Below are 23,779 nucleotides of genomic sequence, written 5' to 3'. Positions count from 1 at the left end.
AATACTAAACAGATCTTATTGGTCCTTGTCCCCAGGCCAGTTCCTGCAGATAGAGCCTCTGGACCTGCTTCAGTGTCAGAGTACCTTGGCTCCAGTTGATCAGTCTTATATCTGACCAACAGTATCAGTGGCTTATAGGAGGGATGTGAGGCAATGAATTCATTGCAGTAGCAAATAGACCATAGCAGGGTAGACTTTGGTCCTGAGTCCAGGTTGTACTGGTCTCAGTGGGTTGTTGACTTCAGGAGTGAGCTAGGATTATGGCATTGGTGAACACAGGGCACATTTGAATTTATCGCAGGCCCCAGAGGGATTTGTAGGAACAGATTGCTCATTTTTAGCACTCTCCTAGTTCATTCTGTACAATACATCAACTAATATTTAGAAAAAAAATTGAGCTTGCATAGTATCACAGGATTGAAAACACAGGGTCCTATCTATTGCTGGCATAGCAGAAGTATCTATAGACTCAGAGAAAATAAACAGACTGCTTAGAGTTTCCGGAGGGATGACCACAAATAAAGCTTGATGCATACAATTCTTCAATGTGAGGATGATGTTGTATACCAACAGGCATCAAGAACTTTGAGAGAAACATGATTTCATCTAAAGAAGAAAATAAGATGCCAGAAAACCAGTCATCCAGAAATTGAGAAGCTTCAAATGCTTGGATAGACTTCAGAAGAACACGGAGCAACGATTCTAACATAGAGAATTGATAGAGAGGTGGAAGTAATGAAACAAAATCAAACAGGAATATTTTATCTGAAGAGTACACTAACAAAAATTAATGATGTAGTAGAAAACATCGGTAACAGAACAGATGAAATAGAAGAAAGAATTAGTAAGCTGGAAGATAGGGCATTTGAAAACACACACTGGAAAAGAAAAAAGAATTGAGGAATAAAAACAATTGCTGAAATGTTGGGACAGCATAAAAATAGCAAATACTGGGGTTTAAGAGTGACTTGGGAATATTAAAGGGGTAAAGAAGCTATTAAAGAGATAATGATAGTCAACCTCCCAAAATTAGAGAAAGATACAACTGTCTAGGTACACTCACATTCACCCTAAATCAAATGTGTTGCGAGACACATCATTATCAAATTCTCTAAAGGTAAGACAAGGAGGATTCTCAAAGCTGCAAAAAGGAAGCAACTGAAACACAAAGGGGTCTTAATTCACTGGACTGCAAACTGCTTCTCAGCACAAACCTTCCCAGCTGAGTCTGATGAGTCTCCCACAGTTCTGAGGGGAAAATGACCAGCCAGGAATACTGTACTAGCAAGTACTGTACCGAATAAAGTTATCCTTCAGATAATAGGGAAAGGAAAAGACAGTCCCAAACAAAACCTGATGAATTTATCACCATCATACCTATGTTACAAGCAATGCTAAAGGGACTCATTCAAACCGAAAGAGAAGCTAACAAATAAGAAATATCAGAAAACTCTCTGGTTAGAGTAACTATACAAACTCAGAATGCTCTAGTATTGTAAAAATGCTGTGTACACCATTCATATATTTTGTGTGAACACTAGAAACATTATAAGTGAGGATGAAATGAAGTATACATGTATCCAATTTCAGAATTCCCAAATATATAAGGAAATATTAATATTTAAAGGAGGTATAAACTCCAATGAAATAATAGTAGGAGACTTAACAGTCCACTTTCAGAAATGGATATGTATCTAGGAAGGAAATCATCAAAGAAACATCAGAGTTAAATTGTACTGTAGGTCAATTTGGCATACCAGACATCTTCAGAATATTCCATTCAAGCTGCAGAATACACACTCTTCTCAACAATGCATGCATAGAACATTCTCCAGGGTAGATCATAATGTAGGTCACAAAGTAAGTCTCAACATATTTATAAGGTTAGAAATCACATTGAGTATTTATTTATGACCAGAGTATAATAAAACTAAAAATCATTGACAGAGAAAAATTTTGGAAACTACACAAATACATGGAAATAAACAACTTGTGAAAAGCAGTGAATCAAGGAAGAATTGAGTAAATTAAGACTTCTTGAAATTAATAGAAATGGAAACACATCATAGTTAAATCTATAATATGCAGTAAAAGCAGTAATAAAAGGGATGTTTATAGCAATCAATGTCTCCATGAAAAAAGCACAAAGGTCGCAACTAAATGTCTGAAATTATCACTGCATTTGAACAAATTAGAAAAACAAGCCAAATCAGATCCAAAATTAATAGAACAAAAGAAAAAACAAAACTTTCAGAGCACCAATAAAAGACATAGAGACTTAAAATCCAATACAAAAAATAAATCAAAGAACTGGCTTTTTGAAAATATAAAGAAAATTAAATAACTAGCTAGATTAAGAAAAAAAGAAGTTTCAAACACTTAAAATCAGAGATGAAAATGGAGACATTGTGATCGATATCACAGAAATGCAAAGGATTGTTAGAGGTTACTACAAAAAATTATGCAGCAACAGATCTGATAATGTAGAAGAAATGGACAAATCACCATATACCTTACCTAGACTGAATGATGAAGAAATATAATATATAAACAGACCAATAATGAGTAATAAAAACTCCATCAGAGAAAATTTCAGGCCCACTGACTTACCTGCTGAATTATACCAAACATTTCAAGAATAATGAATACAAATTTTCCTTAAATTATTTCAAAAATAGAAGGTGGCAGGAAGGAATTCTTCCAAACTCATTTTAGGAGGCCATCATTACCTGGAAACCCAAACCAGACTCAGCCAAAAAAGAAAGATACAGGTAATGTCTTTGATGAGTATGAATTCAAAAATCCTCAACAAAATACTAGCAAATCAAATCTAATGACAGATTTTAAAAGATTATTTGCCATAATCAAGTAGGATTCATATCAGGGATGCAAGGATAGTTCACAGATGCAAATCAATAAGCATGCCACCCACATCAACAGGATAAAGGATAAAAATTATGTGGTCATCTCAATAGATACAGAAAAATCAATTGACAAAATTCAACATCCTTTCATGATAAAAATTTTGAACAAATTAAATATTGAGGCCACATATAACAAACCAAAGTGAACATCCCATTGAAGGTAGAAAACTTGAAGTCTTAATGCTATAAGAACTATAACAATACAAGGACGCCCACTTTTACCACTTTTATTAAATACACTACTGTAAATCCTAGCCAGAGCAATTAGGCAAGAGAAAGCATTAAAAAAGCAGCCAAATAAGAAAAGAGGAAGACTAAATGGTTGCTGTCTGAAGATGTCATGTTCTTGTATGTAGAAAACCTCAAAGGCTAATTACAGGTGTTAGATTATAGCTAATTAAGAATAGGAAGTCCTGGGTTTCTATTACATAGTAGTGTTTTATAGATAATGTCAATGTATCATGTATTTCTCTATTAAAAATAAACTAGAGCATTTCAGGTATGGAAAGCCACGACACTGCGGCCAAAAATATCCTACATGAAGGATCTCTGTGAGTGAGATCTCAGCAGAAGGAAGTAGCCATCAAAGAAGGATGTACTTTTCTCTAAAGTGAGGAGAGAACTTCCACTTTGTTTATGGTATTCTCTAAATACTGACAGAGTTTGTGGATTCAAAAGGCTTCCACAGCCTAGGCAGCTCATGTCAGGAACTTCAGGTGGTCACTGATGTCATACACAAGAGTGTTAGTTGCTGAATTAACAATAGGAGTCAGTGCACTAACTCTCCATGCGGGACCTCTGTCTTCAATGAGTTGTTATGAGAATTAACTGCGATACTTGTTTTTGTGTGTGTGTGCATGTGTGTGCAAATTGTTGAAATCTTTACTTGGTGTAGAGTTGGTCTTCTGTGTACAAAGTTAATTGAAAATGAATCTTAATGGAGAATGGTACTGGGAAGGGGAGAGGGAGGAGGAGAAGGTGAGAATGTGGGTGTGAGGTTGGGTACGGTGGGAGTAACTATATTACTAAAGTTGTACATATAAAATTTGTATTCCTTAAAAAATTAATTAATAAAATAAAATACTAAACAAAACAAAATGAACTAGAAGACAGGATTTTGGATGTTTTGCCATAAATATCAAATGTTTAAAGAGATAAATATATTGACTTGATTGGATATTACACAATGTATACATGTGGCAAAATATCCCATAGAATCCCAGAAATATGTATAATTTTATATGCTAAGTTAAAATATTTTTATAAAATTAAACAAGGATAGAATTGGATAATTCTCTTTATCAATCTGTTTGTAAATATCGTATAGCTTAAAATGTTCAAATAGAAAAGATCACTAATAAGCAACATTGATGGCTTAATTATTTGGGAATTTATCATTCATTATTCTATTGAATATGACCATAGCAGCATGTTAGAATGACAAAGCACAGATAAGTAGAAATCAAGAAGGCCTCCAGCATTTGTAATTCTAATGAGAGGAGGTTATAGGAAGTCTCAATGATTGCATTCATTCAATATCTGAGAATACTTTATCATAGTCTTTATCATGAAGTGAAAGCTAAGGTTATTCACTTTGCAAATAGGAGAGAAAGAGAAGAAGAAAGTGGAGCGAAAATGTAGAGCAAGAAGAACAGGTAGGATAAATATTTACATGTAAACAAAAGATGTAGACCAATTGAATTCCTTTGTGCCCTTCCCACATTAAAACAACAAATAATACATTAAGAAATAAAAATAGAACTAACATGCAATCACTTAGAATGAATTAACCATGACAAAACATACAATTAAGCCATGGAACTTGCTGCTACAAGATTTTATTCAAATAAATAGATTAAGAGCATTAGGTATGGTAAGCAGAGATTGTATAAAACATTCTAATGCCTGGAATTTGTAACAAAAAAAATATCAAGCAAGCAAAACACAACTGACTTCAGCTTTTGGGGAATAAGCTAACATATTTTGGGGTGTGTAGAGAATCTCTCTTAATCTGAAATAATTAAGAAGACCAGGTCATCCTTTTTTGGCACCACTTCAAATCTAGCACACTTTGCCATGTCCCTTCTCCTAGATCCTTTCACCAAGAACTTTATATCCTCAGCTGAACCATAAAGCTCTAGCCAGATTTTATATTCAGACCTGAATTTTCAACTACTTTTTCCAACAGGATGTCCTATGAACATCTCCAATTCAATGTGTTCAAAGCCCAACTTGATATTCTTCCTACCTCCATCATGCATACTCCTGCTGAATTCTCTCTCTGTGTTAATGATATCATCATCCACCTAGAAAACAGAACTTGAAGGGCCTCCACTGCTGAGCATTGGGTTGTTATTTGCCAAGTATTCTTGGAATATATGTAAATTAATTCCAGTGGACTTTTACTTGTGCCGCTGTTTCTCGCTATAATGCCTCTCGTCTTCCTTTCCCTTGGCCAGATCTAATTTAAGATTTCCTCTTCTAATTATTCCCTTCTCAGGGCTTCCATTTGCTTGCCATTCTGTCCTAACACTTGTTCCATTTTACCCCAGATAATTTCATTAATTCAACTGTATCTAATAATCCTTTTATTAAATATGGGAGAAGAAAAAAAGAATATGATTAATTTTAGGATTGAAGGGGTTTATATTTCCCAGTGTCTAGCATACAGTTTTACAACTGTGGGCACCCTGTTTATTGAATTTTAGTTTTTTTATTTTAATATTTAGATATCTTGTGCACTCTTAGGTATAAAAACTTTGTAAGGGGTAGGAATTTGGGACTGTGGTTATTTGCTACTTAGGATGCTTGTATCCCATATCAGAGTGTCTAGTTTAAATCCTGGATCCTCCACTTCTGATCCAGCTTCCTGCTAATGCTCACTCATGGAGGCAGAAAATGATAATTGAATACTCAAATCCCTGCCAACCATGTGGAAGACCCAGGATGCATTCCTCTAATTATTTATAAATATTTTCAAGACTTTTTGGTGTGAAAATTTAAAAATCACTCTATGTAATATCTTTAAAGAAGAAATATAGGGTAGGGATGGGTGTTTAGCACAATGGTTCAAATGCTACTTGAGATGCCCACATCCCATATTGGAATACCTGGGTTCAAGTTCTGGCTCTATTTCCTGATTTCAGATTTCTGCATTTGCACATCCTGGATGATAGCAAGTGATGGTCCAATACTTGTGTCCCTGTCATCCATGTGGCTTTGGCCTGGATGTTGTGAGCTCTGATGTTGTGAGCATTTTGCAAGTGAACAACAAGCAGAAAGAATGTTTCCCTTTGTCTGTCCTTATCTAATTCTCAAATAAATTTTAAAAAGATGGAAATTTTAAAAACAAAATAAAATGGATAGTTAGTGACTCATTTGGGGATAATTATAGGAGAATATGCTTCAGATAAAATTTTAGAGGTATAAAATTCAATGGTGGCCGGTGCCGTGGCTCACTAGGCTAATCCTCTGCCTTGCGGCGCTGGCACACCGGGTTCTAGTCCCGGTCGGGGCGCTGGATTCTGTCCTGGTTGCCCCTCTTCCAGGCCAGCTCTCTGCTGTGGCCAGGGAGTGCAGTGGAGTGCTTGGGTTCTGCACCCCATGGGAGACCAGGATAAGCACCTGGCTCCTGCCTTCGGATAAGTGCGGTGCGCTGGCCACAGCGCGCCAGCCACGGCAGCCATTGGAGGGTGAACCAACGGCAAAGGAAGACCTTTCTCTCTGTCTCTCTCTCTCTTACTGTCCATTCTGCCTGTCAAAAAAAAAAAAATCAGTGGTAACAATAGAGACACACAGAAAGTCATATGATGGTTTGGTAATCCTAATGATTTGGTAGTCCCTCAAAGTGCCTATGTATAATTGTTAATTTTAACTCAGGCAAGAAACAATAAAATAAATGTTTATGCTTGACTAGCTATGGGTACAGGAGGGAGTGGATTAAGAAACATAGAAAAGTCTTTGTTACTCTTTTGGCCCAAAATAAGCATCAGCCTTAGAAATGGTTTAGATGAGAAGCTGTAAAAGATACAGGAACAATAGGCAACCCCACTAGGTGTCTGACAACACAGTACTCCAAGTATAGGAATGCCCTTTTTCCCTTTTTTTTTTTTTTTTGTGAGACCAAGTTTTGGTGCGAATCCTCCATGAGCTGACATCTTTGAGGGCACAGGAATTGGTATTCTTGGCAATGACAGTCCTGCTTTATGGGTACCAAGAACATTGATATGGAGCCAGCAAGGAATAAAGATGGATGTCCCATATTTTGGCTGTAGCCAGTGGGCATGTTTATTTCCTTGGGAACCATCATATTTTATAGCACACTTCAGCTCTGGGTATGTAAGTGAGGACAACAGATATAAAATTTAGATAATTACAATCTTGAGGCCTCATCTGTGCTCATGAAGTTGGAAAGTCTGTGGAAATTTGGGTCACTAATTTATGGCAAGGAAAAAGAATTGCCACAAGCCAATTTCCATAGCTTAGTTTCCTTTGTAGATTTATGTCACTCTGTGGTTGGCTAGTTGTAAATAAACTGTTGCACACAGAAGGTGGGAGGCATGTCTCAGGTTAAGTGGAGAAGAAAACAATGGTGAGTAGACCTTTAATTATGGTTTGACTCTCAGTAATTCAGGAGGATTATCCAGTTTGTGTGTCACTTGGGTCCATAATTTTTAATCTGCTGACTACTTTGCCACTTGAAAGTACTTTATCCTTATAATGGATAAAAAATAGAAAACCTGTGGGGTTAGAAATACTTCAGCTAACTCTCATCACTGCAGTTAGAATACAGAGGACATGAAAGATTTTAAACATTTAACAGTTTAACAATGACTTTTTTCCATTAAAAGCTTTACTGCAACTACAATTGCTAAATCAAATTAAGTTTCAGGGATTTCCGTAACTCCATTTTTCCCTATTATTATACATAAACTGTTAGGGGAGTGATCAGTAACTTCTCTTTTTGATAATGGATAAGTTAGCAGCTTTCTCTTCTTTTGGGGAGAGACAGAAAACTAGACACGATTGAGCCAAAAAACAGTTCTATGATGGTACCTCTTAAAGCAATAGATTTTTACAGTAAAAGGCCAGTCATTTGGGTAAACTTTGGAAATTTAGAAGACCCAGGTTTCTGTCCACAGAAGGTGAAGGTGAGTGCAACACAGAGCTTGACATCACGACAGGAGGGATGAGACTGAAATACCTTATTGCCCCTCTGTGGTGTGTTGAGAAGACAAAAGTATAAGCAATCAATTGAGCTCAATCTACCTCCCTTCCATCTGGCCACTTTTCAAGGTCAAACCCACCTCAACGAACTTGAGCCTGTGTTAGAGCAGACAGAATCTGGGTGGTGCAGATCACAAGGGTGGAGGAGAGGCTGGCAGGATGACAAGAATGAACTGACACCCCAAGTTTCAGCTACCATCTGAAGCTACATAGTTCAGGTAGGTATCTTGAGAAGTCAGGTGAAATAACTAGTGCAACAGATGTAACCGTGGAAAATTCCAAGCCAGAGAAAACAGGGAAAAAGAGGGAAGAGGGAAGCATGGGAAACAGTACACATTGAAGACATCCAAGAAAGTAAAGGATCCAGAGGAATATCTGAGCTTGAAGAATGACGGACATTATAGCAAATTCTCTTTTAGGTCATTATTAAAAGCAAATTTACACAGGACAGGATAGAAGGAAATTTGGTTATGAGAGGTCAGTGATATTTTGCAATAAAACTGGATAATAAACTCACAACCACTGCTGTCTTGCTTTGGTCTATCAATAACTATTTTATCCTACCATTATTTATATACTTATTACTTTAATTATACATATTCACTGGGTACAGTATGGAGTACCTATTTATGGGGCACTCAATACATGTATGCAATATGTAAAGAAAAAATCAGTTTGTTAGTATTTTGATTTCAAAAATTTAAAAATTATTTCTTTTTAAAAATTTTGGATTGACATACTTTCATATTTCATGGGTTACAGTGTAACATTTCATAATATATACAAAGCACAAATAATCACAATAACAGACATATTTTTTGGTGAACATTTAGTAATTGTACATATTTTATTGATAAACCCTTCTGTAAATAAAGGGATATATTTTGAGACAGGTGATAAATTCTCTTGATTCTGAAATTTGTTTGGATGATTACAGTAAAATAGCTTCATTTAATACAGAATTTTAAAAATACATTTAAAAAATTTTCATGATAGAGACAGAGATGGGAAAATTACCTCTTTAAATCTGATTCACATACAAACTAAATTAACCACATAACGACTGCCTTAGTCAGACACTATTTTGAAACCTGGTGCAAAAGCTCAATGCTTGTAAACTTCTTTCAGGACAGTGTTGTGCTCTGAGTCATAGGGAAATCATCCCAGGAGCTAGGTCTACACATCAGTAATCAGGTAATTGGTCAGGGAGCAGATTGAACCCATGCAAAGACTTTTAATACAAATCTAAGGATCTTAGAACAAAACCATTTTATCTAGAAATGCTTACTTGGGTGCTTCAGATAGTGGAAAACCATGTTCCCACCTCACTTCTTTGTTATCTTCCTAAGTGTGTGGGGTGAACAGTTAGGACTTCACTGCCCAGAATTATGTGGAAACACTTTCTTTGTGAATGAGCACTGCTCACTTACAGAAGGAAGATAAATTTCGCATCACTGCCTCTGAGTGTAAGGACACTGGTGTGATGCAAGTCTGCTTCACCTGTCTGCTGTTATGAGAGATCATTCACTTTTGAATTTCAAGAATGATGTGGATGGCCAATGGCCATGCATAGAGCCCTGAAATCTTTCCAACTCACTTCTTTGGAGGATTTATCTTGGGTTGGTACTGCTTGTTCCCCCATTAACATATCTGCTTAAGTTTGGAGGCTGCAGGAAGAAAGACTGTGTTTGACCCCTGATCTCCATCATGGGCTACAGTTACAAGCCTTCCAGGTCTTGTTTTATATCCTATTCTTTACCCAATTGCTAATTGTTTATCTTTAGCATGGATTCTCAGCCATTCTCCATTTGATTCTGTTCTCAAAAGTGGGTCATTTGTCAGTTATATATAAGCACACTTTAAAAAGTTTGTGGGAAAATGGATCTAAAATATAGGCTTATTTTGAAGCAAAACTGTGGAAGTCACACATACTTTTTTTGTAATACATGTTTCCATGAACTTTTTGAAGACCTCTCATATATAACATGGCATGATCCTATCTCTAAGGCTTTTGATTTATTTATATTTTTGAATAACTTTCTAAAATTATGAAGCATAACTTGGATACACAAAGGCACTCTCAACATATGAATATAATTCAACAGAGAGCATATTTGTAGAACCTCTAAATCATCTCTCTCCCATTTCTTTACTGACAAAACTTCTCCTTCCACTAAAAGGTCCTAAGGACTCGTTCTTTTGACATGGTTAGGCCACATAAGGAAGTATATTTAAAGACACAGTTTTGCTTGGTTTGGGTTTTTCATAAGGGAATTATATCATATGTCTTTTTTTGTGCTTCATTTATTTGGTTCCTAAACCTTCTGTCTACTGTCATGGTGATTTCAGGCATCAGTGAGTAGATGAGGGCATACATTAGGGTCAGGAATACTTTCTGTGTGCCTTAAGATCATGGGAATTGAGTGACTGTGTCCTGGTATGGAGCACAGTTCTGAAATATACTAGATAGGCAAACCTCTTGTGGGAAGCTCTGGGAACTGGAGCTGAAGGAAGGAAATGGACCCCATGGAGCGTGTAACAAGTACTGAGAGGGCTCCCAGGATGCTAAAACCTTGAAGGTTGCAGGAAAACTCGGGCAAGTTGGTTACCCTGGCCATTCCCTCCACATGTTCAAATCCATCACTCCTTCTTGCAACTGTTGACTCTGAGCTTTCACTCCTCAATGCCTATTATTACCAAAAGCCCTTCCCACTCCTCCTGTGATCAATGTTGCCACAAAGAAACCGTGGCATTATATGTCTCAGAAGAATGGAATTTTAACACTGGGGGATAGTAGCAAAAAGACCCTATATTTCAGAAAGTAAAGAGCTGTATATCAAAGGTCAAAGTGACACAGTTTCTTACCTTTTTGGTAATAATATACAATATACTACCTAATAAAGGCAAAGAGGTGTTGGAGCGGAGGTAAAAGAGGGGAATTAAAATTGTTGAGGGCCTATCCTTTAACAAAACCCATGCTGGTGATTATATACTCACGCATAAAATGAAGTTGTAATTGATATGAGCTCTAAATTTATGGATAAGAACATGGGGGCACAGAGAAATCAAGGTACCTGCTGAAGGTAGTAGTGTTGCTAGTAGAGTTGCTGAGCTTGGATTTGTCCCCAGATCAGTAATTTGTCCTTTACTTTATTTCCAGCTAGTATATGATCTCAGTAGTAAGGAATCCCCATGAGACCGCAAAGCCTGTGTAAAACAGCTCACTGCTTACAGCTCCCATCCCCCCACTCCCTTGCCTCTTCTCTGCTTCCCCTGTAACAGGAATGGCAACTCTCACCTGCTTCTAATGCCTCTAGTTGTCCCTTCCCCAGTGCCTAAATAATATGCTCATTTTGCTGTTTTGCCTTTTTCTTTTAGAGATTATCTATAGACTGCCTTTCATGGAAGATTGATGTGCCTCTTGAAAACTCTGCTCCCTATCCCACATCCAGAGAGATATATCATATGGTCCTATTAGCTCAATAGTTAAGTAATTACAAGTAAGAATTGTACTCACAGTTGAGCTAAATATTGTGTTATGATACACATTTCACAGCATAATATTTTTGGTGTTAAAGTGCATTAAAATGGAGTTTTCATCTTTCCATAATTAATATATTCCTCTTCTGAAGGAGATAGATCACCATGTTCAGCTACCCCTCTGATAGAATATTCATCTTAGAGACCTTCAAATGATTAAGATACTGAGTTTCCACACTAAATGATACAGTTGAATGGAGGGCAGAGTGGACAAGCATTTGTAGGAATGATGTGTGAAGTGAAGAGATCAAGTCAGGCAGAACGCTGTGGTTCCTAAAAGGATCACCTGGCTCCCTAAATGCAGTGGCTCCCCGGATCTTAGCCCCAGCACCATGCTGGCTCTTTTGTGTGTCTTGTTTTCTTCACACTTCAGCACTACGTTTCTGCTTCTCTATGATGGCTGTATTTATGGGCACTAGGGTACAAATTCTTGAAGGTGGAGTTCTGTCCCATTTCTCTTAATATATCAATATCAGAGGGAGAAGGATTGAAGAAACAATAACCAAAATTAGTGGCTGAATTTCCACACATAAAAAGTGCCAGTAGTGCCACGTTGTAGGACTCTCTACATAAACCATACAAAAATACCATATGATAGGAAATACAAAAAAGTTATGCCAGAGTTTGACTCATTTGTAATATCTATTTTGAATACCTTGAATTGGAGCCATAGCTAATACTCCAAAATATCTTTTAATTTCACTATAAAGGGGCTGAACATAATTTCACTTTAATGACATTATTTAAAACTATCATGGTCATCACAAAGGGACGTAGGGAGTGTCTGAGTCAGAGGCTTTATATTTCAGAGTAATGCAGGGAACTCTTTCAGACTCACCCAACCAGCTGCTAACTCCCTCTATGAAGACAGGAAGGTAAATATTTCTAAAGCCCACAACTTAAAGTCTGGCAAGACACTGAGAGAGAGAGAAAGCAAAGAGAGCGAGAGCGAACAGGAGAGGGAAAGAGGAAGAGAGAAACAAACGAATCTTGGCTGCTTCTCTGTATCTGAGATATTAAACTCCTCAAACATTAATGGAATTACTCTCTCGTAGTGTGCTTCTCTCCCTTTTGGCTTGCCTGCGACTAAAGCTAAGAGGAACAGTGGGGGAATGGCACATACCACGGTGCAGGGCAGCAGCCCCCAGTCGGAACTTTGGATTCCATCTTTGAGCCTATAAATGAGGAATTATTTACAAATCTAAATTCTGTATTGCCAATATTGTTATATAAGGCAGTAAGGTTGGAGTATACTAATCTTTGAAATTAGAATTGAACTCTTTTTAAATTACACAGCAAGGTACTCATCAGATTAGCGATTTATAAACTTTTGAAAATATGTTTTTAAAAGAAATGGAAAGATTTGAAAATATTTCTATAGAGCAGTAACTATCTTTAGAGCATTGCATATGATTTAATGATAGGAATAAAAACTAAGCATGTTCGATAATTAGTTACTCACTTTCCTCCATGTGTATTTTAAGTCAGCGAATATAAAAGCTTTATTTCCAGAAATGTTCCATGAACTAGGATTCATTTTCCTTGTACTGTCAGAATTATCCTAAGTAAGATGATGTTTTTGTTAAGCATGTAAGGTACATAATTTTCTTTTGGTATAATAAGTTTATGTTTATGCAATATTTTCATTGTAATTTATGTTTTATTGAATGCATTTCATCTCTAGTTTTTCTTATGTCTTATTTTAATAATTTTGTTTCTTGACTTTTTTAGTAGACTTTAAAAATGTTTCAGTGAGGAATGTATTCTTCTCTGTTGTTATTTTGACACAAATACTATATTGGTGACAGGAACAAATGGACAAAAGCATTCTCAGATTTAAATAAACTACCAAAAAAATCAGACTTCATGATGCCATGGATTTTAAATTCTAAAGTCTGAAGTGTGGGTTTTTAAAAACTTTATGAATATTTTCTAATTTGTGTTAACTTGAAAATCATAAATTAATTACTTACTTCTATATTAAGATAAAATATTTATGCAAGAAGCATAAAATATATCACATTTATGGTAAAATGAAAAATTATTCTCTAAGGCCAGTTGTTCTGTAATTTCTTTATTTCCATCTCTGAACAGGTGCATATAATGTAGTGTCACACTGACATCTTCTGCAAATTTAATGTAATTTGCTTTCCTTTTTTGTTGTTTTTAGTTAATTAACCAGGATTCAAGTCATTTGGTATTGGTTGGCATGCTTACATTTGATTTGTTTTGGTGTTGTATTTGCTCATTTCTTAGTTGCTATGAAAGTAATTATAGGAAAAAAGAAAATCACTGTTTTGGTACCATGATAATTTTTATTCAGCTGTTACCAGGTGAGTATTGGAATGTAGAGCAATTCATATAGTTATCTATTTTCCAGTGAGATTTAGAGTTTATATTTGATGAGAAGGATAAAAAGTCTTGCTTTCATTTCTGGAACCCACAGTGAACATTCATAGAGAAAAATAATAAAAGCAAGTATGTGAAGTGGAACATATCTCTTGGAATTTATTTCCAACATGCACGCACATGTCCGTAGAAGAGTGTTTAAGCATATACTATTTAGTGCTACCCATATTATAAAAGCTACCGCCTAAGAATTCATAATTGTCTAGGAATGTCTTGGCTCATGCTTTTCTGTAAAACCAATTCATGTTTCATCTCCATATATTGAATTGTACACTAGTTAATTTTCATCTTATTTTTTCTATATTTCATCAAAAAGTTATTTTTAGGTCTAAAATATGATTTAGGTCTCTGAAAAGTTGGGGGACACCTTAGACTCTGCCAATGTCACCCACTAAGCTGCCTGGAGCCTATCACCTCCAGCCTGTGTACCCCCAATCAGTCAGGTCTCTCCTGTAGCTCCCACCAACTGCCACTCTTGACCTTGGATATGCGGATATGATAGGAAATAAACTTAATTTAAAAGCACATAGATATTCTTTCTTGGAGTAAAAGACTTGTTGATTGTGAGCAACTTTCTTACTCTGTTCCTGGGTTGTAACTGAGAAATAGGGGACGTAACGAATTATAAATAGCTGAACAACAGCATTGGTTATGGTCTCCTGGCTCAATGACATTCTCAGACTTCGAATTTCGGAGTGTAGGGTGTTGAGTTTCTCAAAAACACTCTTTCTGGAAATGTCCAATTTGTTGACTTTTATGACAGAACAGGTTATTAGCATTTTATAGATACTACATGCAGCAGCTTCAATCCACTGAATGTGTACTTCGGATCAGGCATTATACAAGAATTTTGGTTTCACGCATTGTTTTCAACAAAAACTTTCATTTGATAAAATATAAAAAGGAAAAAATTCACTTCAATCTCATTTGTAATTTTAAAAGGTATTTATTTATGATGTAAACAAAGTCAACCCAATGGCAACTTTAAAATTGGACAATGCATGAAATTTCATTTATTTTAAGATTTATTTATTTATTTGAAAGGCAAAGTTACAGAGAGGCAGAGAGAGAGAGAGAGAAGAGGTCTTCCATCTGCTGATTCACTCCCCAGATGGCTACAATGGTCAGAGCTGCACGGATCTGAGGCCAGGGGTCAGGAGCTTCTTTTGCGTCTCCCATGTGGGTGCAGCCCGAGGAATACTTTCCCAGGCCATAGCGGAGAGCTGAATTGGAAGTGGAGCAGCCGGGACTCAAATTGGCACCCAAATGGGATGCCAGCACTGCCAGTGGTAGCTTTACCCCCTATGCCATAGCACCAGCCCTAGAGTTTCATTTTTTAATCTGAGGCAGCCCTAACTATGGTATAAAGATCAGTTTGAACTGTGGAGGAATTCTGCAAAGAAATACAAGAGCAGGTCCCTGAATAATTCCTTAGTGGTGGTAGCCTTCTAAATTTCAGGAATAACACTGCCAAGAATTCAAAGGCAATCTCATTTTAATCCTTTATTCTAAATTCTTCACTGTACTGAGTTTCTCTAGCACAGACTAAAACTCTGTGTTGGGGAAAGTTGTGTGCATGTTTATGCTAATTACTATTATGATAATCACAATTTCTGTTAAAATTAGAAGACTATCAACAAAATAAACATGCTTATAGGTACAAAGATGTATGATATTTGAAATCAAGATTGGTCCTCAAATAAATTGGTTGTATGATCACTGTAAGAATGTATATAGCAGCCGTAATAGTAATTAGCCATGATGGTATTAAACCTCCAAATTTTACCATCTTATTGAATATCAGATGGTTTAGGCTATATAATGCCTTGAAAAAACTGTCCAGGGAACCATAGTCAGTGCCTACTTGACCTGCTTTCTTGATTCCTTGTAGTGGGATCAATAAATCTAGCTTTGTTCTCGAAAAAAGAAAAGAAAGAAAAGTCTGTCTAATATTGTAATATTTACTTTAAGCAGGATTTTTCACTCTATTTCAGTGTAGAAATATGGGATGATCTGAGAACTAGTAATCCCTATGACTATTTATGTGTGCAGTTTAAAGGCCATTTAGGGGCAGATGGTTGGCGTAGTGGTTAAGGGGCTGTTTGGGACACCTGCGTCCTACATCAGAGCACCTGGGTTAGGTCCCAGCTTCCAGATTAAGTGCACCCTGGGAGGGGGCGGTGATAGCTCCAGTATTTTGGTCCCTGGTACCAGTGTGGGAGACCTAGGTTGAGTTTCTAGTTCCTGGGTTCAGCTCTTGAAGACATTTGGGGAGTGACCAATGGGTGGAAGCTCTGTCTGTCTCTCCTGTCTTCTGTGTTTCAAGTAAAATACACAAATAAATACAAGATGTTTTTTGTTAAAAGGCCTTTGAATATAGAAAGGCCACATCAAGATGAATCAGGGCTATGTCATGGATATGAATAGGAGAGCATTGGTAGAAATGTTGCACTAAGAGATATCAGTGTGAGAAAAATAAGAGTATTAGAGTCATTTCTTTTTCCAGAGGAGATAGTTTCAGAGTATGACAAGGAGGCTGGGTCAAGGAAACATTTTCCTTTCTGTTATGTTACTCAATGATTACACCCAAGGTTGAAAAAGCCTGAAGCTTTGAAACTTTAAATTGAAAGAAAAAAATGGAAATAAAAACCACCACATTCCCAGGAAATGTACTCAGAGCTAATTTAATTTTCTCGTTGTTCCCTAGGCTGCACTCTGTTTCGCCATGGCCTCCCTTGCTGCAGCAAATGCAGAATTTTGCTTCAATCTCTTCAGAGAGATGGATAACAATCACGGCAATGGAAATGTGTTCTTTTCCTCTTTGAGCCTCTTCACTGCCCTGGCCCTGGTCCGTTTGGGTGCCAGAGGTGACTGTGCAGCTCAGATTGATAAGGTCAGCCTTGGCTTTTACAGTAAACTGTGGGGGGAAATTGTTCTCACAGCAATGGTCTCTGTCAATGCCAGGAAGCAGGAAGGCACAGATGTCACTTCTCACATCTTGATGTGCAGATGTGAAGATAGCATGCAGCTGGTTGTATTTGCTTATGAGCTTGATACTCCGGGAGTTCTCCCAGAACCACAGCCTTTATTATTTTCCTTAGTGCAGTGGTTCTCAGAGAGTGTTTAACAGACCAGTAACATCAACATCATTTGAAGAACTTGTTAGAAATGTGAGTGTTAGGGCCCCACAACAGAAATACTCCCTCTCAAACATGGGTGTGCTGCCCAGCAGTATGGGGCTTAATAAGCCTTCAGGTGCACACTAACTTTTAAGAAACACTGAGTAGATATGATTGAGACAGGAGAACAGAAGGACCTAGCGTCTGAAATCTCTTTTTGCCAGAAGCCACTGAAGTGTGACATCAAGTTAAGATTCCACAACTACTTGGACAGCAAGTATTGGTGAGGAGGTGACAGCAGTGACAGTGGGATTCATTTAAAACAATTAGCTTTGGGCGGAGATATTTTATAGCTATCACCATGAAAAAATCCTCTCCTCATTTAAAAGGATTTTTCTTACATGTATGCTTTGATACACAAAATATAGTTTTAAAAATTCAATAAATACAAATGATTACCCGAATTAAATTTGTTTAGTGCATCATTTAAGTGAGTCAGTGTGTATAGATCAAAAGTCAGACAGAAATGCTAGCAAAAACCTGAATTTCTGTGCTCAAAGAAATATATTGGGTAAAATAAGGCATATATTAAATAATTTTGAATTTCATGTTATTGATAACTTGAAAGGAGGAACTCTACATCTTGAGACCCCTATAAAATATGGGATGGGCACGGGAGGAGAAAGACTAAGTATTCAAATGGTGACGATATAGCATTTCTGTACTTATTTAATTAAAACTTAATGCCATTCTATATAAAAATTTTAAGAAATTCATGGGTAGTAATTTGTAGGAAATGCTGATGGGTTTTGTGATTCCATAATGAAAAAAATGAAAAGGCTAAACCTGGTAAGTAAAACTTAAATTAATGTTAAATGAACACATGAGTTGATGGTCTCATCTGCATTGGTCCAGTTGTAAAATTATAGCTGCCACATCATTTTTAAAAAGGCACAAGACAGTCTACAAGTATTCTGAGTTTTGTTGTGTGAGTGAGCACCATGATTACATTTCATTGACAATACTGGAAACTGCATCATTCTTACATAAGATTTTCATTCAGTTAAGCTGGGAGGGATATACAATGCAATATTAATGTCTGTGTGTGGACGGACCACCATACAAGCATGTTTTAGTGGAAATAATGTTACTATACTATTTAGTAAAATAATACCTATTCCAAAATCATGGTGAACCTAAAAGAAAACAGGCATGGGAAAGAGGAAATAGGATAAATATTAAAGCAATTTCTCTCCTTTTGAGCCTCTTAATGTGCACCTGGAGTCATGGAGAGTATTAGCTTTAGGGTATTAGTGAGCTGGGAGTAACAGTTACATTCACGTATTGGGAAAGAAACATTTTTATTGTTAAAATCTCCTGCTGTTTCCCATAAAACCTTTGATTCTGATAACCTCTGCTTGCATCCTGTTTGCAGATGCTTTATTTCAACACTGTCTCAAGACACAGAAACTCTTCAAATAGTCAGGTAAAGACAACATGGTTTTCTTTTAAGAAAAAGAGCTGAAATTGAGAAAACTTACTCTCATGAATATATTTAAATCTGTTCTCTAGCCTTTTAAGTTAAAAGAACAAATTTCACTTAGATTTCCAGATTGTGGATATTTCAAATAACATTTTTGTTAATTTGCTTGTTAACTAATAATTTGCTAATAGTTTATTTGCATATTTCATGGATTTTTGGCAAGATAGCATAGAACTAAACATTTCCCTTTCCCCCTTTGATATTCACAGTCAACTACATTGGTAAAACATAATAATTTGATATAAATATTAGGCAGATTCATTATCCAGTTAACAATTTTATTCAAAGATTGGTTACTTGAGTAAATTATTTAATTTGATCAAAGTAAAGGTAAGACATTGTAGGAAAGGTAAGATATTGTAGGAAAGATAGACATTGTATGTGGCATTTTTGCTGCTTTTATAGCATCATTATTTTTTAATTCTTTTGTAATATAATATGCATGATTTACTTTAAGTGTAAATGAGATTGTCCATATCTTTGCAGTTAAAGAATAATCTTTTACATATTTTAAAATTACAGCCAGGACTACAATCTCAATTGAAAAGGGCCCTTGCTAATATAAATGCATCTCACAAGGATTATGAACTCAGCATTGTCAACGGTCTTTTTGCAGAAAAGGTGTTTGACATTCATAAGGTAAGTAAAACTGCTTCAGTTGATCTTTTATTTTTTTGGCTGTTAATTATGTTCCCAGGTGTCTTCAAAAAATTATCACCATTTTCAAATTTAATTTTCCCTCTGTTTAACTCACATATTCAGTCACGAGACTGATGAGTTTCAAAACAGAAGAGAACTTGCCCACATGTAATATAATGTAATGTAGGAGCTGTAATGGTTAGTGAATCAGCCCATTTGTAGGACTCAATCGTAGCAGAGGAAAATGTCCATCTGGATTTCCCAAATTCCAGGTCTACTGACAGCTTGGTACTCCTAATGTGAGTTCTTCCTCTTAGTCTTTTTTTTTCTCTGCTATACTTTTCATCTCTCTAGTAGTCACATACTTGTCTTTTAAAGATGAGAAGTTCAGACCTAACAAAGAGGTGGCAAATGGATTTGCTTGAGGTCATCAACCTAATTTCTCATCCTTCTGTGTGGTGTTTGTGTTGACAATGCACTCATCACAGCACCCTGCCTACCCCAAGAACCAGGAGGCTTAGAATACAGTCTCCATGCCACTATATGTAGTCTGTGTTTTGGGGGCTTTGTTACTATGGGTACCAGAGGCTGCTCACCTGGTTGGTACTATTAAATGAACACATGGTTCTCTGGGCATGTTTTTCCCCCTAAATTGTTCACTCCCAAAATAGATATAAAACTCCACCTCAATGACATCTCAAGCTAATCACCACTTGCAATTTTGCCTTCTGTCTGTCTTCCACCCAACCATTAGGGTTCCCTCTGTATGTCACCCACTCAAATTCTTTGCACCTTCCAGCACCACTCCCAAATACTTTGGTAGCCTGTCAATTATGAAGCATGAAGCCATTTTTCATTTTTCAGTCTTCCCAAGAGAATCCTGCATAGGTTTTACAAAGACCATCCTGGGTGTTCAGCCTCATATTTTGTTTCCCTACTCCCATGCATCCTGTTGTGCTCCTTAGGTATTGCAAACTCTTTTCAACTAGAAGTTTGATCTGTCTGTCGTGCTTCTAGATATTGCAGAGTTCTATTTTATTTCCCCCAACCTCCGGCACTCAGAATGTGTAAAAACCAATGCAGCCAGAAGCATAGTGAGGGTAAAATCTGATAAAAGACATGGAAAATAGAGCCACTGCTATTTTCCCTCTCAATTATAAGACAGTTAGTTACTCTAAAAACTGTTTTTGATTTTACATGCAATGAGTTGTAAACTTTCAATCATAGATTGACAGAAAGCTAGATAATCTCCAAGATACTTACATTTTGTTTATAATTCTCTTTTTTACTCACATTTAAATATGGATGAGTCTGCTAGAATTGATGATGATGATAATCATAAAATTGTCTTTATAAGAAGCATGATATTGTAGAAGACTCAACTACTATCTCTTACATCTTTATCCCTGTTTATCCCTTCTGTTCCAATCTTGGCGAACTATGCCTGTGTCATTATGTATTTCTCTCAAATCTGCCATTATTTGGGTAATTTCAAAGTTCCTATGGATGACCCACCCACTTGCCTCCTTACAATTTCCTGACCCTTTCTTCACATGGTATTAGTTACCATTTTAGAAACGGACACCCAGACCATGTCTTGAATCTCATCAACATCCAATGCATTTAACTTTTTTTGAAATACACAAACCCGGTTTCCCATTTTGTGGCCACAATGGTCCACACTTCTTATTCTTTCACTCACATTCTACCTGTTCTTCAATGGAGTTATTCAATTTTTAGTTATTCAAGTATAAAGTTATTGAATTTCTTGACTGCTTTACTTTCTTTCAACATAGTCATCATCGCTCCAAACTACCAATGGATTCATTCCTTAACCACTCTCTTAACCAGCATACTTCTTCCTCCAGCCAGGCTCTAAATCTAGATCAATGCCATGCCTTTCCTCAGGGATTGTTCTTGGTCCATTAGATGATACTTGTTGAAAGGTTGAAAGTGTATCATTACTACTGCAAGATCATGGCCTACCATCCCAGTTACACCCTCAGTGGTTCCCAACACCAAGTGGTCAATACAGGTTGATGCTGCTCAGAATTTTGTCCCCTTGCAATTTCTATGGTGTTTCTCTAGTTTTTCTACCTTCTCCTCTGGCTGGCTCATATCACGAGTCCTTGGCTTTCTTTATCCCTCCAAGCATCCTTAAAATTTGGTGGTTCTTTAGGATTTTGACTCAGCCATCTTCCATTTTCAATTTACCTCCTTACTCAGAAAGAATTTATCTACTGAGACAGTTTACAGTCCTGTGGCAGTGTCCTTCGTATCTGTGCAGCTCTCTAAAGGTGTGTGATCAGTCATACCTTATCACTTAGCTCTCGCCTCAACTTTATACCTGCCTAGTGAAAGTGCTCATGTGGGATCTGCAGATTCCTCAACACATTTACCTGTACCCCGGATCTTCCCGATCTTTATTGTCTTTCAGTGAATGTCTCATCAGGTATCTTTGACTTCCCTTTTTCCTAACCTTCACAGTCCATCAGTGACAAAGACCTATTAGATCTTCCTTATATTTTCAAACTCACAGAAAAGTTGCAAGTATCACAGAAAAAACATTTTCTCCCTAAACAAAAATTGGGTCAGTGAAGAAATTAAAAGGGAAATTAAACAAGCACTGGAGGAAAATGAAAATGGAAACATGACACATGCAAACTTATGAATGCAGCAAAACCAGTTTACAGAAATTCCTACCTTCGTGAGAAAAAGAAGACACTGGTTAACATGATTCAAATTAACATTGAGTTTATGAATTAAAAGAGAGTCTAGGATTACTCAAGTACCTGGGTCCCTGCTACCCACACGGCTGACCTAGATTGAGTTCCAGGCTCCTGGCTTTAGTCTTGCCCAGCCATGGCTGTTGCAGGCATTTGAGGAGTGAATGAGCAGTTGGGAGATCTGTTTTGCTCTTTTTTCCTTTCAAATAAATAAAATAAGAAATAAGAGAGGAGGCAAGATGGTGGAATAGGAAGGGAGCACACTGATAGTCCTGGGAGGGACAGTTTAATAAAAGTGGAGATACTGCAGATTCAAAGAAGAGTAGGGGAGGAAACAGCAGAAGAAACTCTTCCGGAATGCGTGATTCACAGTGGACCTGTGTGGAGAGCGTGGGAGCCCACAGTTCGGGACACCAGCGGCAGACTCAACACACCAGCACTGGAACGCGAGGTGAGCCGAACCTCAATAGCCCGAGACACCGGCAGGCAAGCAGAAAGAGGAGACTAGAGGGAACGACCCCCGGGGGGGAAAAGTTCACCAGGCTAATTGGAAGAGAGAGAGAGAGAGAAAAAAAAGGTGACTGGTACGGACACGGGTTTCTCTCTCTCCGCTCACCTCTCAAGGGCGAGCAAGACAAAGAGCAGGCGCCATCTTGGACATACGTCATAAGCAGAGCGACCTCAGGTCTGCACCGGCCCTGAGCCTAGCAGAAAAACCTGACTCTGGGCGAGGCGAATTAACAGGAGATTAGGACCTAGTAAATTTGTGGTGCTACTGAACTGAGACTTTGAAAAAAGAGACGGTGGGGGAGAGAACTCACAGAATTCACGTGAGTACTCTCCAGAGACGCTACAATTCCGTAACTTTGGCAACCCAGTGGGAGACTGAAGGAGAATCTGAGCCCACCCTGAGGGCAGAACAGATTCCCTGTGTGGTCCTTGGGAAAGAGCTTCCGATCTCTGGCTCCTGTGGGTATATCATTTGCCTGCTAACTACCTCCAACTTCATTCAGCTGTGTGGAATTACTTCCCTTTTGAATCAAAAAAAGAAAGAAAGAGAGAGAGAGAGAAATCTACCACGCCTAACCTGGGAGTGTCACCTTTGGCACAGCAAACAGAGCTCTCAGGCCACACCCATCTCAAGCCTCTAAGGCTCCATCAAAAACAGACAGTCCACTTAATCTAGAGTCATAGTATAACAAGAAAAAGCACGACAGTGAAGAAACAAAATATCTCCAATATGCCAAATAACAAACGCAAAAAACGAGACAACAAAAACAAGGAAGTCACCATGATGCCCCCAAATGAAAAAGACACCCCAATTCAAGATTATGAAGATGATGAGTTAGAAGAAATGCAAGAAGCAGATCTCAAAAAATTGGTAAGAACATTAAGAAGTTCTCAAAAAAAAATTCTTGAACTACAGAAATCCTTAATGGACAAGATAGAACATCTCTCTCGTGAAAATAAAATATTAAGGAGGAATCAAAATGAAACAAAACAACTAGTACAACAGGAAACTGTGATAGTGACGAGAAATCATAATGAAGGGAAGAATTCAATAGATCAAATGAAAAACACAATAGAGAGCCTTACGAACAGAATGGGTGAAGCAGAAGAGAGAATATCGGACTTAGAAGACAGAGAACAGGA

At 37.2% G+C, this 23,779-nt stretch overlaps 1 protein-coding gene across 3 annotated transcripts in view; it reads left to right on the top strand.

Annotated features, from left to right (window-relative positions):
- The window catches only part of SERPINB7 (serpin family B member 7), a 62,674-nt gene that overhangs the window by 18,605 nt on the left and 20,290 nt on the right, over positions 1 to 23,779 (top strand). The window contains exons 1-4 of one of the 3 annotated variants that reach the window (XM_008261387.5): positions 12,451 to 12,565; positions 16,807 to 16,992; positions 18,654 to 18,704; positions 19,284 to 19,400. In XM_008261387.5, the coding sequence (XP_008259609.1) occupies positions 16,825 to 16,992; positions 18,654 to 18,704; positions 19,284 to 19,400 (336 nt within the window). In that variant the 5' untranslated portion in view covers positions 12,451 to 12,565; positions 16,807 to 16,824. 3 annotated transcript variants of the gene reach the window in all.

The sequence above is a fragment of the Oryctolagus cuniculus genome, chromosome 10 (assembly GCF_051225735.1).
Source record: "Oryctolagus cuniculus isolate XC-2025 breed Fujian yellow rabbit chromosome 10, ASM5122573v1, whole genome shotgun sequence".
NCBI classification, from domain to species: Eukaryota; Metazoa; Chordata; class Mammalia; order Lagomorpha; family Leporidae; genus Oryctolagus; species Oryctolagus cuniculus.
Note: the sequence above shows the minus strand (reverse complement) of the source record. Positions and strands in the feature narration are given on the sequence as shown.